Raw genomic sequence first — 15,532 nt, 5'->3', positions numbered from 1 at the left:
GCCACTGCAAAAGCTGTCCACCGATGGAAAAGCGTCAGATTGTAATTTTTCCGGATAGCTGTCGGGAAGATACCGGAAAACAAATATCAGTGTCAATGTTTGGTTCAGCACCCTGCATACTGGATACAAGACACGAATTTCATTCAATCGTAAGTAGCTAGCTACCATTAGTTATGGCCGTGTTTTAGGAGACAACGACTTGTATCAAAGAGCACCGTAAAAACCTGACAAGCGCTAGCTTGACAGCCAGACATGTTTATGTAGCTAGGTCACAGCTAACATGATCCAACCGTGTGTTAAACATCACATACGTACTCATGTATTCTATATATTATTAATTCATATAGAATTTTGCAATAACACGGGACCTTAATAGCTAGCAATGTGTATAGTAGTAGGTACAGTAGCGTTAGCTTCAAGCAACGTAGACCGCTATAGGTAGGCTAACTAAGGTTAGCTTGTTATGCTAGCTAGCCAAGTAAACCCATTGACAAGCCAGTGAAGAAAACTAATCACGACATTACCTAAAATTTGCTAGCATTGTCAGGACAATTGTCTGCATTAAGAAAAAAATGTCTGCATTGTAGCCCTTGCCGTAAAGCAGTTTTTTCCCCCAATAGTTGTGTATTGTAGCTAGTCTTATGGCTACTGTTAGGTTGTCTACTCTAGGACATTGTGCGCCAGTCTTTGATGACCGTTCTGACTACAATAAACATGATGCATCATGATATTATTATGTTGGTCACCATCCGCAACTGGCAGTTTAGTACACGACAACATTAGCTAAGTGATTTGAATATGTCAGAGAGAAGACCCTTGTTACTGTCCTCTGGGTGAGGACCAGTGTATGTTCATTTTATGAGAGGAATACATAACTGTCTCCACGTAGACCCCCAGATACACATACAGCATCTGTGTAGAGGGAACATGGAAGTGCGTCTTATTACATTCAGATGAGTCACCTGAACAGTCCTCTATGTAGCTGCTGTGTGTTGTGTAATCCCTTGTATCTTCAGGTTGATGAGTCATAGAATCAACTCCGGTTAGGCTAGTTAATATTGATTATACTCCCCGTGTGTGTGAATTAATTGCAAGTTCTAGCCTGTGCATGTTCCCACTTGGGTGTTTTTGTCAGTTGAGTTGGCTTTGGATCGATTGTGTGTGTGTTCCAAACATTGTTTTTAACCCTTCTCTCACGTGAGATGGGCTGACCTACTTTCTCCTGCTGTCTAACTGTGTGTACTTCATTATTTATGGACCCCCTGGAAGAGAACGGAGACAAGGGATGATGTGGTGATAGAGAGAGAATAAGCGGTAGACCGAGAGCGGGAGCCAAGAGTAACAGAGAAGGGTAGATGGATAGGGAGGACGAGAGATAGCAAGGAGGGTTAACATTAACAGTGGCCAAGTTCAGCTGGCGCCAACATGCCCTGCTGAGACACACACACTCCCCTTAGAGATGCATTGCGAATAACACCATTCATTCAGAGGTAGGCGTTGCATAAAGCCACCATACCTGCCCTGCTCTTCAGGTTATTCTGCATGTTCCATTCAATACTCATGGGATACGTCCATTCTATGAAGTCTATTTCTTCGGGCCTAACCCTCTAGAACATGGATGGGCAATTGGCGGCCCCCCCTTTGAATGCCCTCAGATAAATTTTTCCGGAGCTAAGGGTCTCAACTTACTGTTGCGAGTTAGAATAGTAGAATAGACAAGGTGCAATATAGAAATGTGGTTGTGCATCAGCAGTTTTTCTCTGTCAGTCACTGATGGTCAGTCAATTAGCCCATGTCAGCTACATGTTTAACTGCCAGCTATCTAAATTTATCATGGTTGAATTACCGGCCGGGGGGGGGCATTGATTTTGTTAGTCTCACTCATATATCATGTAAAAAATTGCAAACATTTCTCTCCACCCTATGGCAAGATGTTTCGAATTGCAGGAAATTAGCTGTAAAATAATTGCAGATTTCTTGAGTTAGATTAATTCGGACTATTTTGAAGAAGTGTATACAGGCTACGGCGTCTCAAAATGGACAAACAGTACTATTCCCGCTTTTTTTTCTCGTTTTTCAAGCGAAGGTCTTTTAAGGGAATAGGCGTCAGCCTGCTTCAGTTTGGCTGGCGCCTAACCGAACAAATTAGTGTGCTTGCATACTCCCTTATAATACATATTTTTGGCAAGGAGATCATAGTTGAGCAATTTTGCATCAGACTAGAATGTTTGGTGCAGTATTTCTCACATCAGAAAATTTGCATGAGGATGAGTCGTCTCTTGGGGAACGACAACAGGCATTTACGAGGGGGCGTAGACCTCGGCTACCGACTTCAATTTACCTCGATAAAAAAAGGTTGTGTGCCCGAACAGCCGAAGTCCAAAATGAACAAAAACGGCACAAAATGTTGTCATAATATATGCACAAACTATTCCGAACTGCCTTTTTAATGCTGAAGTGTATTCTAAGTAGAGGTTGACCGATTAATTGCCATGGCCTTTTTGGACGCCGATTACATTGCAATCTACGAGGAGACTGCGTGGCAGGCTGACCACCTGTTACACAAGTGCAGCATCAAAAGGACCTTGTGGCTGCAAGGAGCCAAGGTGTAAGTTGCTAGCTAGCATAAAACTTATCTTTATAAAAACAATCAATCTTCACATAATCACTAGTTAACTACACATAATTTATGATTTTACTAGGTTAACTAGCTTGTCCTGCATTGCATATAATCAATGCGGTGCCTGTTAATTTACCATCGAATCACAGCCTACTTCAACTTTGCCAAACGGGTGATGATTTAACAAAAGCACATTCACGAAAAAAGCACAATCGTTGCGCAAATGTACCTAACCATAAACATCAATGCCTTTCTTAAAATCAATACACAGAAGCATATATTTTTAAACCTGTATTTAGTTAAAATAAATTCATGTTAGCAGGCAATATTAACTAGGGAAATTGTGTCACTTCTCTTGCGTTCAGTGCAAGCAGAGTCAGGGTATATGCAACAGTTTGGGCCGCCTGGCTCGTTGCGAACTGTGTGAAGACCATTTCTTCCTAACAAAGACCGTAATTAATTTGACATAACATTGAAGGTTGTGCAATGTAGCAGCAATATTTAGACTTAGGGTTGCCACCCGTTTGATAAAATACATAACGGTTCCATATTTCACTGAAAGAATTAACGTTTTGTTTTCTAAATGAAAGTTTCCAAATTTGACCATATCAATGACCAAAGGCTCGTGTTTCTGTGTGTTTATTATATTATAATTAAGTCTATGATTTGATAGAGCATTCTGACTGAGCGGCGGTAGGCAGCAGCAGGCTCGTAAGCATTCATTCATACTGTTTGCCAGCAGCTCTTAGCAATGCTTGAAGCACAGCGCTGTTTATGACTTCAAGCCTATCAACTCCCGAGATTAGACTGGCAATTCTAAAGTGCCTATAAGAACATCCAATAGTCAAAGGTATATGAAAAACAAATGGTATAGAGAGAAATAGTCCTATAATTCCTATAATAACTACAACCTAAAATTTCTTACCTGGGAATATTGATGACTCATGTTAAAAGGAACCACCAGCTTTCATATGTTCTGAGCAAGGAACTTAAACGTTAGCTTTTTTACATGGCACATATTGCACTTTTACTTTCTTCTCCAACACATTGTTTTTGAATTATTTAAATCAAATAGAACATGTTTCATTATTTATTTCAGACTAAATTGATTTTATTGATGTATTATATTGTTAAAATAAAAGTGTTCGTTGTTCATTCAGTGTTGTTGTAATTGTCATTATTTTATATATATATACATAACAAAAAAACGTCTGATTAATCGGTATCGGCTTTTTTTGGTCCTCCAATAATCGGTATCGCCGTTGAAAAATCCTAATCTGTCGACCTCTAGTTCTCAGTGTTTTCAGATCTGGAAGAATACGTCAGTTTACTCAGGAATTGCGTTAGACTTGTTCTCTCTTTTCTATTCCCTTACTTACACTGGTAATAACGCCTTGCCTTCTGATAGGCTAAGTGAAAGTTAAACCATATTGATTATGCCAATCAAATCCTCTCAGATTGTCATATGTGCGTAGGGGTCCATTTGGGATTGGGACATGACTATCTGTTGGATAGAACAGGGAATCATGTCAGCTTTATTCATTTTCTTTCTGCAATGCTCTGAACACACCCCTATTCTAACCAACTCACATCTGTTCACCTCTGACCTTCTTCCCCTGTCTCCAATCTGATTGGTCGAGATCCAGACATCTTTTAGCAACCCAGGGAGTTCTGACCAGCCCTTGTAAGGACAGAATGAGTGTTTGTGTTATGTCTCCCCGAGTTTTAATAGAGCTTTCTACGAAGGAGATTACATTTGATACTTTTATACTTCCTATAAAAACATGTAGTACATTAGGAGGAAGTCCTTTCTCTTGTTTTAGGGGTCAAAAGATCAGATTTGAGGATTTTAGCTTGTTTTACTGCTGTAATGTGGTGAAAGTTTAAACAGAATTGAACTGATTATAGGAAGGCTTATAAACAGCCCAGTATCTCAGGACAGGCAAGGCAGTGGAACAGTGAAAGCCTCTTTTCTTTCTCTCACTACTCCCTCCTTCTTTCTCCCCCCCCCCCCCCCCCCCCCTCTCTCTCAAAGGGCATTGGAAACATATGTTTACATTGCCAAAGCAAGTGGAATAGACAATAAACAAAAGGGAAATAAACTTTCTCTTTCTCTCTCTCAATCTCTCTCTCTCTAGTCAGTAGGAGGAGGGCTGTTTATTGTAGGCGTGGCAAGGGGAGTGGCCGACCTTCATGCTGAGAGGTCACGGAGGAGGAGCCCCATGGATGAGGGTAAGGATGAGAAGGTGAAGGAGGGAGGAACGGAGAGGAAGGGTGGGACCTAGTCAGTTGAACAACTGAATGCCTTCAACTGAAATGAGTCTTCTGCATTTAATCCAACACCTCTGAATTAGAGAGGTGAGGGGGGCTGCCTTAATCGACATCCACGTCTTCAGCACCCGGGGAACTGCCTTGCTCAGGGGCTGAACAACAGATGTATACCTTGTCAGCTCGGGGATTCAATCCAGCAACCTTTCGGTTACTGGCCCAACGATCTAACCACTAGGCTACCTGCCGAGCCCATGGGTGAGAGCGGGAGGCAGGGGGAGAGAGGAGCCCTCTGGATAAGGTCTAGGAGAGGAGAAGCAGGGGAGAGAGAGGAGCTCTCTGGGTAAGGTCTAGGAGAGGAGAGGCAGGGGGAGAGAGAGGAGCCCTCTGGATAAGGTCTAGGAGAGGAGAGGCAGGGGGAGAGATAGGAGCTCTCTGGATAAGGTCTAGGAGAGGCAGAGGGAGAGAGAGGAGCCCTCTGGATAAGGTCTAGGAGAGGAGAGGCAGGGGGAGAGAGAGGAGCTCTCTGGATAAGGTCTAGGAGAGGCAGGGGGAGAGAGAGGAGCCCTCTGGATAAGGTCTAGGAGAGGAGAGGCAGGGGGAGAGAGAGGAGCTCTCTGGATAAGGTCTGGGAGAGGAGAGGAGAGGCAGAGGGAGAGAGAGGGGCCCTCTGGATAAGGTCTGGGAGAGGAGAGGCAGATGGAGAGAGAGGAGCTCTCTGGATAAGGTCTGGGAGAGGAGAGGCAGGGGGAGAGATAGGAGCACTCTGGATAAGGTCTATGAGAGGAGAGGCAGGGAGAGAGAGTAGCCCTCTGGATAAGGTCTAGGAGAGGCAGAGGGAGAGAGAGGAGCTCTCTGGATAAGGTCTAGGAGAGGAGAGGCAGGGAGAGAGAGTAGCCCTCTGGATAAGGTCTAGGAGAGGCAGAGGGAGAGAGAGGAGCTCTCTGGATAAGGTCTAGGAGAGGCAGGAGGAGAGAGAGGAGCCCTCTGGATAAGGTCTAGGAGAGGAGAGGCAGAGGGAGAGAGAGGAGCCCTCTGGATAAGGTCTAGGAGAGGAGAGGCAGGGGGAGAGAGAGGAGCCCTCTGGATAAGGTCTAGGAGAGGCAGAGGGAGAGAGAGGAGCTCTCTGGATAAGGTCTAGGAGAGGAGAGGCAGGGGGAGAGAGAGGAGCTCTCTGGATAAGGTCTAGGAGAGGAGAGGCAGGGGGAGAGAGAGGAGCCCTCTGGATAAGGTCTAGGAGAGGAGAGGCAGGGGGAGAGAGAGGAGCTCTCTGGATAAGGTCTAGGAGAGGAGAGGGAGAGAGGAGCTCTCTGGATAAGGTCTAGGAGAGGAGAGGGAGAGAGGAGCTCTCTGGATAAGGTCTAGGAGAGGAGAGGGAGAGATAGGAGCCCTCTGGAAAAGGTCTAGGAGAGGAGAGGCAGGGGGAGAGATAGGAGCCCTCTGGATAAGGTCTAGGAGAGGAGAGGCAGGGGGAGAGAGAGGAGCCCTCTGGATAAGGTCTAGGAGAGGAGAGGCAGGGGGAGAGAGAGGAGCCCTCTGGATAAGGTCTAGGAGAGGAGAGGGAGAGAGGAGCTCCCTGGATAAGGTCTAGGAGAGGAGAGGGAGAGAGGAGCTCTCTGGATAAGGTCTAGGAGAGGAGAGGGAGAGAGAGGAGCCCTCTGGAAAAGGTCTAGGAGAGGAGAGGCAGGGTGAGAGAGCTGAAATATTGTCTTATGTCCCGATTCTTCACCCTTTTCTCCTGGTCATTGATTTTAAAAGCATAGTGTTAGTGTGAATATTGGCTGGAGCATTTGCTGGAGCATTGGCTGGAGGGAGTTTCCACCAGTGTAAAATACATTTGAGAAAGTGTGCAAATATCACTAGCAACAACAGAATAAACATTTTGGGATTACATATAGAAGGTCAATTTTATTCCGATTTTGTTGCGTTACCAAGTGGGATTGAAATAGATTGAATTGTACTTTTTTGTCATTGATCTCCATAATATCCAAGTGAAAAGAAACTTGACAGCCAGTGTCATAACACGTTATGAAACGGTTTTAACCATGTCAAAATATGTCATAACAGCTGACATTACTTGTCATAACCAGTGATAATATGGTCATAACACTGTCATGACCCATATAGTTACACCTGTTGTGACATATTGTGTTATTTTATGGCTGGTTATGACACCTACATAAGAATGTCAAAACCCACATTTATTCAAATTAGTTTTTTCCCAGCAAAGAAGTTTCCTTTTGTTTGAAAGTTTGTTTCTTAAATCCTTTGTTGTTGTAATGAATTCTTTAGTCATATTTTTTAAAATTATATTTATGACACTGTCATGAAGCACTATGACCATCCTGTGTCACTTTACTTGGACTAAGACAATACACTTTATGACATTAGTGCATTATGACATAATCATATAAGCCAGATAGGCCTATCACATACATGCCCTTATGTCAGTCATCAGTCACAAAGAGGGTGTCTTGTCCTGCTCCTGAAATCTGCTCCTGCATTTATCCCAGTCATCAGAAACAGAGTATTGGGGTAGCTGCATGTCTGACATTAATGTGTGCACAATTACAATGATAATTTTATATGGTCAATTTATTTTATTTTATATACAGTTGAAGTCGGAAGTTTACGAACACCTTAGCCAAATACATTTAAACTCAGTTTTTCACAATTCCTGACATTTAATCCTAGTAAAAATTCCCTGTCTTAGGTCAGTTAGGATCACCACTTCATTTTAAGAATGTGAAATGTCAGAATAATAGTAGAGAAAATGATTTATTTCAGCTTTTATTTATTTCATCACATTCCCAGTGGGTCAGAAGTTTACATACACCCAATTAGTATTTGGTAGCATTGCCTTTAAATTGTTTAACTTGGGTCAAAGTTTTGGGTAGCCTTCCACAAGCTTCCCACAATAAGTTGGGTGAATATTCGCCCATTCCTCCTGACAGAGCTGGTGTAACTGAGTCAGGTTTGTAGGCCTCCTTGCTCACACACGCTTTTTCAGTTCTGACCACATATTTTCTATAGGATTGAGGTCGGGGCTTTGTGATGGCCACTCAAATACCTTGACTTTGTTGTCCTTAAGCCATTTTGCCACAACTTTGGAAGTATGCTTGGGGTCATTGTCCATTTGGAAGACCCATTTGCGACCAAGCTTTAACTTCCGGACTGATGTCTTGAGATGTTGCTTCAATATATCGACATAATTTTCCATCCTCATGATGCCATCTATTTTGTGAAGTGCACCAGTCCCTCCTCCAGCAAAGCACCCCCACAACATGATGCTGCCACCCCCGTGCTTCACGGTTGGGATGGTGTTCTTCGGCTTGCAAGTCTCTCCCTTTTTCCTCCAAACATAACGATGGTCATTATGGCCAAACACTTCTATTTTTGTTTCATCAGACCTGAGGACATTTCTCCAAAAAGTATGATCTTTGTCCCCATGTGCAGTTGCAAACTGTAGTCTGGCTTTTTCCTTGCTGAGCGGCCTTTCAGGTTTTGTCGATATAGGACTTGTTTTACTGTGGATATAGATACTTTTGTACCTGCTTCCTCCAGCATCTTCACAAGGTCCTTTGCTGTTGTTCTGGGATTGATTTGCACTTTTCGCACCAAAGTGCGTTCATCTCTCAGAGACCGAACGTGTCTCCTTCCTGAGCGGTATGACGGCTGCGTGGTCCCATGGTGTTTACACTTGCATACTATTGCTTGTACAGATGAACGTGGTACCTTCAGGCATTTGAAAATTGCTCTCAATGATGAACCAGACTTGTGGAGGTCTATAATTTATTTTCTGAGGTCTTGGCTGATTTCTTTTGATTTTCCCGTGATGTCAAGCAAGGAGGCACTGAGTTTGAAGGTAGGCCTTGAAATACATCCACAGGTACACCTCCAATTGACTCAAATTATGTCAATTAGCCTATCAAAAGCTTCTAAAGCCATGACATCATTTTCTGGAATTTTCAAGCTGTTTAAAGGCACAGTCAACTTAGTGTATGTAAACTTCTGACCCACTGGAATTGTGATACAGTGAATTATAAGTGAAATAATCTGTCTGTAAACAATTGTTGGAAAAATGACTTGTGTCATGCACAAAGTAGATTTGCCAAAACTATAATTTGTTATCAAGAAATTTGTGGAGTGGTTGAAAAATGAGTTTTAATGACTCCAACCTAAGTGTATGTAAACTTACGACTTCAACTGTATATATATAAATATATTTTGAAAAGAATAATGTGCAAATATTGCACAAAACAGGTGTCCAAAGCTCTTAGAGACTTACCCAAGGAGACTCTCAAGAAGGCGTTTCTAACATGAATTGACTCGGGGGTGAATAATAATAATTAGTGTTTTCTTTTGAATGAATCTTAATTAAAAAAGTATTTTGTGTAGATTGTTGACAAAAATAAATGAAATCCCTTTTAATCCCACTTTTTGTAGCACAATAAAATTAAGAAATCAATGGAGGTGTAGACTTTTTTCATAGGCACTGTATCTCAACTCCTAATATTGAGATAATTACACTGACTGGAGCTAATTGCATTCATTGGAGCTAATTACACTCACTGGAGTATCTGACATGGTCTTTGAAAAGGCGAATACCAGTGGCAGAAAGTGTTGGAAAGCTTTCTTGACTTGGACAGGCATTTTTGCCGACACATGGATGACCTTTTGTTTAACCAGCTAAACAGCTGCTTTTGGCGAATGTGTTTGGAGTTATCTTAGTAGCTAATAGGCTGTTAGAGTTTACACTTCTTCTTCCAATTATAATGTGGGAAGGTCAAAATAATGAAAAACTATCTACCAAATCTATTCATTTTAAAACGTTTATTACTTCTCCTTTCCATTACCATTCACCTGATGATAAGACGAGACGTGTGGGGGAAAAAACTAGTTTTGCTAACATATGATGGGGGTTACCGGTTTGCCTGGGAGGGTGTTTCTGGGTCTCGGATTTGCCTGGGCGGGGGGTCCCTGGGTCTCTGATTTGCCTGGGAGGGGGTTTCTGGGTTGCTAATTTGCCTGGGCGGGGTTTCTGGGTTGCTAATTTGCCTGGGCGGGGGTGCCTGGGTCTCTGATTTGCCTGGGAGGGGGTTTCTGGGTTGCTAATTTGCCTGGGCGGGGGTGCCTGGGTCTCTGATTTGCCTGGGCGGGGGTGCCTGGGTCTCTGATTTGCCCGGGCGGGGGTGCCTGGGTCTCTGATTTGCCTGGGAGGGGGTTTCTGGGTTGCTAATTTGCCTGGGAGGGGGTGCCTGGGCAAGAAAAGGTTGAACACCCTGTATTAGATCTACATGAGTGCCTACAGAGTCGATTGGAATCTCCTTCTGTGTGTTATGACAACAACAGAACCTGTCTCTTTTTTCTGCTTCCAGGTCAGTGTGAGAGGGCGGGACCAGTGGTGTCAGAGGGTCAGGAGGGCGGGGTCGACCTCCACTACAACCAATCAGACCCCTCGGAACCAATTCAGGTCTCCGCCCACCAAAACCAGAACTTGACACAGACTCAACTAGATGATGGTCAAAGGGTTGGATGTGACTCCATCGAACACGACTCTTTAAACGGCAATAGGGATGAAGAGGAGGAGGAAGATGATGATGTGATAGTGGAAGAAGAGAAGGACAGCGTGACAGCACCTGACACTCCTATGACTGACTCCTCCTTCTCAGACACAGGCAAGATGTGTGTGTGTGCGTGCATGCATGTGTGTGTACGTGCATGCGTGCTTGTGTGTCTGTGTGTGCGTATGTGTCTTTGTATGTGTACACTTACAGTGCATTGCAAAAGTATTCATCCCCTTGGTGTTTTTCCAATTTTGTTTCATTTTGTGTAATTTAAATGTATTTTTATTTGGATTTCATGTAATGGACATACACAAAATAGTCCAAATTGGTGAAGTGAAATTTAAAAAATAACGTGTTTCAAATGGAGCACCATTAATTCCCTTATTAAAAAATGGAAAGAGTATGGCACCACAACAAACCTGCCAAGAGAAGGCCGCCCACCAAAACTCACAGACCAGGCAAGGAGAGCATTAATCAGAGAGGCAACAGAGCTGGGCTTTACAGAAGAGTGGCCAGAAAAAAAGCCATTGCTTAAAGAAAAAATAAGCAAACACGTTTGGTGTTTTCCAAAAGGCATGTGGGAGACTCCCCAAACATATGGAAGAAGGTCCTCTGGTCAGATGAGATGAAAATTTAGCTTTTTTTGGCCATCAAGGAAAACGCACCTCACATCACCCTGAGAACACCATCCCCACAGTGAAGCATGGTGGTGGCAGCATGCTCCGGGGATGTTTTCCATCGTCAGGGACTGAGAAACTGGTCAGAATTGAAGAAATGACTAAATACAGGGAAATTCTTGAGGGAAACCTGTTTGTCTTCCAGAGATTTGAGACTGGGACGGAGGTTCACCTTCCAGCAGGACAATGACCCTAAGCATACTGCTAAAGCAACACTCAAGTGGTTTAAGGGGAAACATTTAAATGTCTTGGAATGGCCTAGTCAAAGCCCAAACCTCAATCCAATTGAGAATCTGTGGTATGACTTAAAAATTGCAGTACACCAGCGGAACCCATCCAACTTAAAGAAGCTGGAGCAGTTTTGCCTTAAAGAATGGGCAAAAATTCCCAGTGGCTAGATGTGCTTATAGAGGTGTGCTTATAGAGATATACCCCAAGACACTTGCAGCTGTAATTGCTGCAAAAGATGGCTCTACAATGTTTTGGCTTTGGGGGGGGTGAATAGTTATGCACGGTCAAGTTTTCAGTTTTTTGTCTTATTTCTTGTTTGATTCACAAGAAAAAATATTTTGCATCTTCAAAGTGGTAGGCATGTTGTGTAAATCAAATGATACAACCCCCCCCCCAGCAGATCAGATTTGTGGCATACAGCCCAGGTCACACAGTGATGTCAGAGCAACCACATCAGCTACAGTCAGAGAGATAGAGAGGTAAAGGAGAGTGGTACAGCAAGGAGTGGGACAGAAGGAGAAGAAGAGGTAGATTGATAGGGGAAGATGTTAATAGAAGTCAGGGAGAAGAAGGGAAGACGTTGGGAGTCAGTGGAGAGGTAAAGTGATTGAGAGGAGCCTGAAAATCTGTGGTGCCTGTCCCATAACACACACTGTCTGGGCAAGGCGTGAGTAACTATCAGTTGCCACTGGGTGTTGCCTATTGTGTTGTTTTTCCATTGTGATGTCATTGTAGCCAAATGTGCTAGCCTGTGATGTGAGCTCTGTGTGTCATTGTGCTAGCCTTTGTCCATCCCTTGTTTTAGCCTTTAGTCTGGCTAACAACAAGGCTCACTGTTGTGTGTGTGGGTATGTCGGTTTAAGTGCTCAATGGTGCATTATACTATGAATGTTATGTCACTACCAACCAAATTCATTTCCCACCATGGGATAAAAAGGCTTTATTGACTTGTTAGGACTTGGGATTGTTCAAACGGGCTGTATGGTTTCCACAGAACAGAATCACAAAGAGAAAACTACATAGCGAGAGTGTGTGTGATTGCTCAGTAGATACTTTTATGACAGGGTTACTTTGATGTTTGATGTACTCTCTCTCTCTCTCTCTCTTTTTGTCTTGTCCCTTTCTCTATCTTCTCCATCCTCAATTCTCTCCCTCTCTCATTGTCTCTATAGGCAGTTTGGTAGAGCTCCACCCCTCTGTGTCTCCAGAGACTACATGTCCCATCAGCCCCGTAGCAGGTAGTCCAGACGAACCCTCCTACAGTAACCCTGAAGGGAAGACACACACCTCCACCACAGAACCTACCACCTCCACCACAGAACCTACCACCTCCACCACAGAACCTACCACCTCCACCACAGAACCAACCACCTCCACCACAGAACCAACCACCTCCATCACAGAGCCTACAGGACCCACCTCCACCACAGAACCTACCACCTCCACCACAGAGCCTAGCACTACCCTCCTAGCCTCCCTACAGGAGCTAGGGGAACGTAAAGATCACTCCCACCTTCCTCAGTCCCTCCATCAGGTGTGTGCCCGTCCCTCTCCATTCTATATATTGTATTTCTACCTGCCTGCGCTGTTCTCAAGTAAACATTAATCTGGCAGCCTGGTGTAGGTGTGATTCCCTCTGTAGTTAGCTGTAATTCCTCACTATATATGCAAAAGTATGTGGACACCCCTTCAAATGAGTGGATTAGGCTATTTCAGCCACACCCGTTGCTGACAGGTGTATAAAATCAAGCACACAGCCATGCAATCTCCATAGACAAACATTGGCAGTAGAATGGCCTTACTGAAGAGCTCGGTGACTTTCAACGTGGCACCGTCATAGGATGCCACCTTTCCAACAGGTCAGTTCGTTACATTTCTGCCCTGATAGAGCTTCTCCGGTCAACTGTAAGTGCTGTTATTGAAGTGGTAATGTCTAGTAGCAACAACGACTCAGCCGCAAAGTGGTAGGCCACACAAGCTTACAGAACGGGACCGGTGAAGTGCGTAGCGTGTAAGAATCGTCTGTCCTCGGTTGCAACACTCACTACCGAGTTTCAAACTGCATCATGGAGCTAACCAATGGGTTTCCATGGCCGAGAAGCCGCACACAAGCCCAAGATCACCGTGCACAATGCCAAGCGTCGGCTGGAGTGGTGTAAAGCTCGCCGCCATTGGACTCTGGAGCAGTGGACACGTGTTCTTTGGAGTGATGAATCACTCTTCACCATCTGGTAGGCCGACGGACGAATCTGGGTTTGGCGGATGCCAGGAGAACGCTACCTGCCCGAATACCAGTGCCAACTGTAAAGTTTGGTGGAGGAAGAATAATGGTCTGGGGATGTTTTGTTATGGTTCGGGCTAGGCTCCTTAGTTCCAGTGAAGGGACATCTTTATGCTACAGCACACAATTAGATTCTAGATGATTCTGTGTTTCTAACTTTGTGGCAACAGTTTGGGGAAGGCCCTTTCCTGTTTCAGCATGACAATGCCCCCTTGCACAAAGCGAGGTCCATACAGAAATGGTTCGTCGAGATCGGTGTGGAAGAACTTGACTGGCCTGCACAGAGCCCTGACCTCAACCCCATCGAACACCTTTGGGATTAATTGAAACTAGAGGTCGACCGATTATGATTTTTCAACGCCGAAACCGATACCAATTATTGGAGGACCAAAAAAAGCCGATTCCGATTAATCTGACTTTCTTAATTTTTTTCTATTTTTTTAATTTATTTGTAATAATGACAATTACAACAATACTGAATGAACACTTTTATTTTAACTTAATATAATACATCAATCAAATCAATTTAGCCTCGCATAAATAATGAAACATGTTCAATTTGGTTTAAATAATGCAAAAACAAAGTGTTGGAGAAGAAAGTAAAAGTGCAATATGTGCCATGTAAAAAAGCTAACGTTTAAGTTCCTTGCTCAGAACATGAGAACATATGAAAGCTGGTTGTTCCTTTTAACATGAGTCTTCAATATTCCCAGGTAAGAAGTTTTAGGTTGAGGTTATTATAGGAATTATAGGACTATTTCTCTCTATACCATTTGTATTTCATATACCTTTGACTATTGGATGTTCTTATAGGCACTTTAGTATTGCCAGTGTAATAGTATAGCTTCCGTCCCTCTCCTCGCCCCTACCTGGGCTCGAACCAGGAACACATCGACAACAGCCACCCTCGAAGCATCGTTACCCATCGCTCCACAAAAGCCGCAGCCCTTGCAGAGCAAGGGGAACAACTACTTCAAGTCTCAGAGCGAGTGACGTTTGAAACGCTATTAGCGCGCACCCCGCTAACTAGCTAGCCATTTCACATCGGTTACACCATCCTAAACTCAGGAGTTGATAGGCTTGAAGCATTGCGAAGAGCTGCTGGCAAACGCACGAAAGTGCTGTTTGAATGAATGCTTACGAGCCTGCTGCTGCCTACCACCGCTCAGTCAGACTGCTCTATCAATATCAAATCATAGACTTAATTATAACATAATAACACACAGAAATATCAGCCTTAGGTCATTAATATGGTCAAATCCGGAAACTATCATTTCGAAAACAAAACGTTTATTCTTTCAGTGAAATACGGAACCGTTCTGTATTTTATCTAACGGGTGGCATCCATAAGTCTAGATATTGCTGTTACATTGCACAACCTTCAATGTTATGTCATAATTATGTAAAATTCTGGCAAATTAGTTCGCAACGAGCCAGGTGGCCCAAACTGTTGCATATACCCTGACTGCGTGCAATGAACGCAAGAGAAGTGACACAATTTCCCTAGTTAATATTGCCTGCTAACATGAATTTATTTTAACTAAATATGCAGGTTTAAAAACATATACTTCTGTGTATTGATTTTAAGAAAGGCATTGATGTTTATGGTTAGGTACATTTGTGCAACGACGATGCTTTTTTCGCAAATGCGCTTTTGTTAAATCATCCCCCGTTTGGCGAAGTTGGCTGTCTTTGTTAGGAAGAAATAGTCTTCACAGTTCGCAACGAGCCAAGCGTCCCAAACTGCTGCATATACCCTGACTCTGTTGCACAGAACGCAAGAGAAGTGACACAATTTCCCTAGTTAAAAGAAATTCATGTTAGCAGGCAATATTTACTAAATATCTAGGTTTAAAAATATATACTTGTGTATTGATTTTAAGAAAGG

At 43.5% G+C, this 15,532-nt stretch overlaps 2 protein-coding genes across 2 annotated transcripts in view; both read left to right on the top strand.

Moving 5' to 3' along the window:
* The first annotated feature begins 48 nt into the window (after positions 1-48).
* LOC120060215 (mucin-2-like) lies at positions 49-12,998 on the top strand. The gene is made up of 4 exons (XM_039009365.1): positions 49-149; positions 4,759-4,852; positions 10,267-10,566; positions 12,536-12,998. The coding sequence occupies exons 1-4, from the start codon at positions 96-98 to the stop codon at positions 12,967-12,969; spliced, it is 882 nt and encodes a 293-aa protein (XP_038865293.1). The 5' UTR covers positions 49-95; the 3' UTR covers positions 12,970-12,998.
* The window catches only part of LOC120060214 (consortin-like), a 21,369-nt gene continuing 18,624 nt past the window's right edge, over positions 12,788-15,532 (top strand). Inside the window, exon 1 of the mRNA XM_039009364.1 lies at positions 12,788-12,897. The gene's annotated coding sequence lies outside the window, so the exon portion shown is untranslated. The remainder of the gene's footprint in view (positions 12,898-15,532) is intronic.

This window comes from Salvelinus namaycush, chromosome 15, assembly GCF_016432855.1.
Source record: "Salvelinus namaycush isolate Seneca chromosome 15, SaNama_1.0, whole genome shotgun sequence".
Classification (NCBI taxonomy): Eukaryota; Metazoa; Chordata; class Actinopteri; order Salmoniformes; family Salmonidae; genus Salvelinus; species Salvelinus namaycush.
This window is presented reverse-complemented; position numbering and strand designations above follow the sequence as displayed.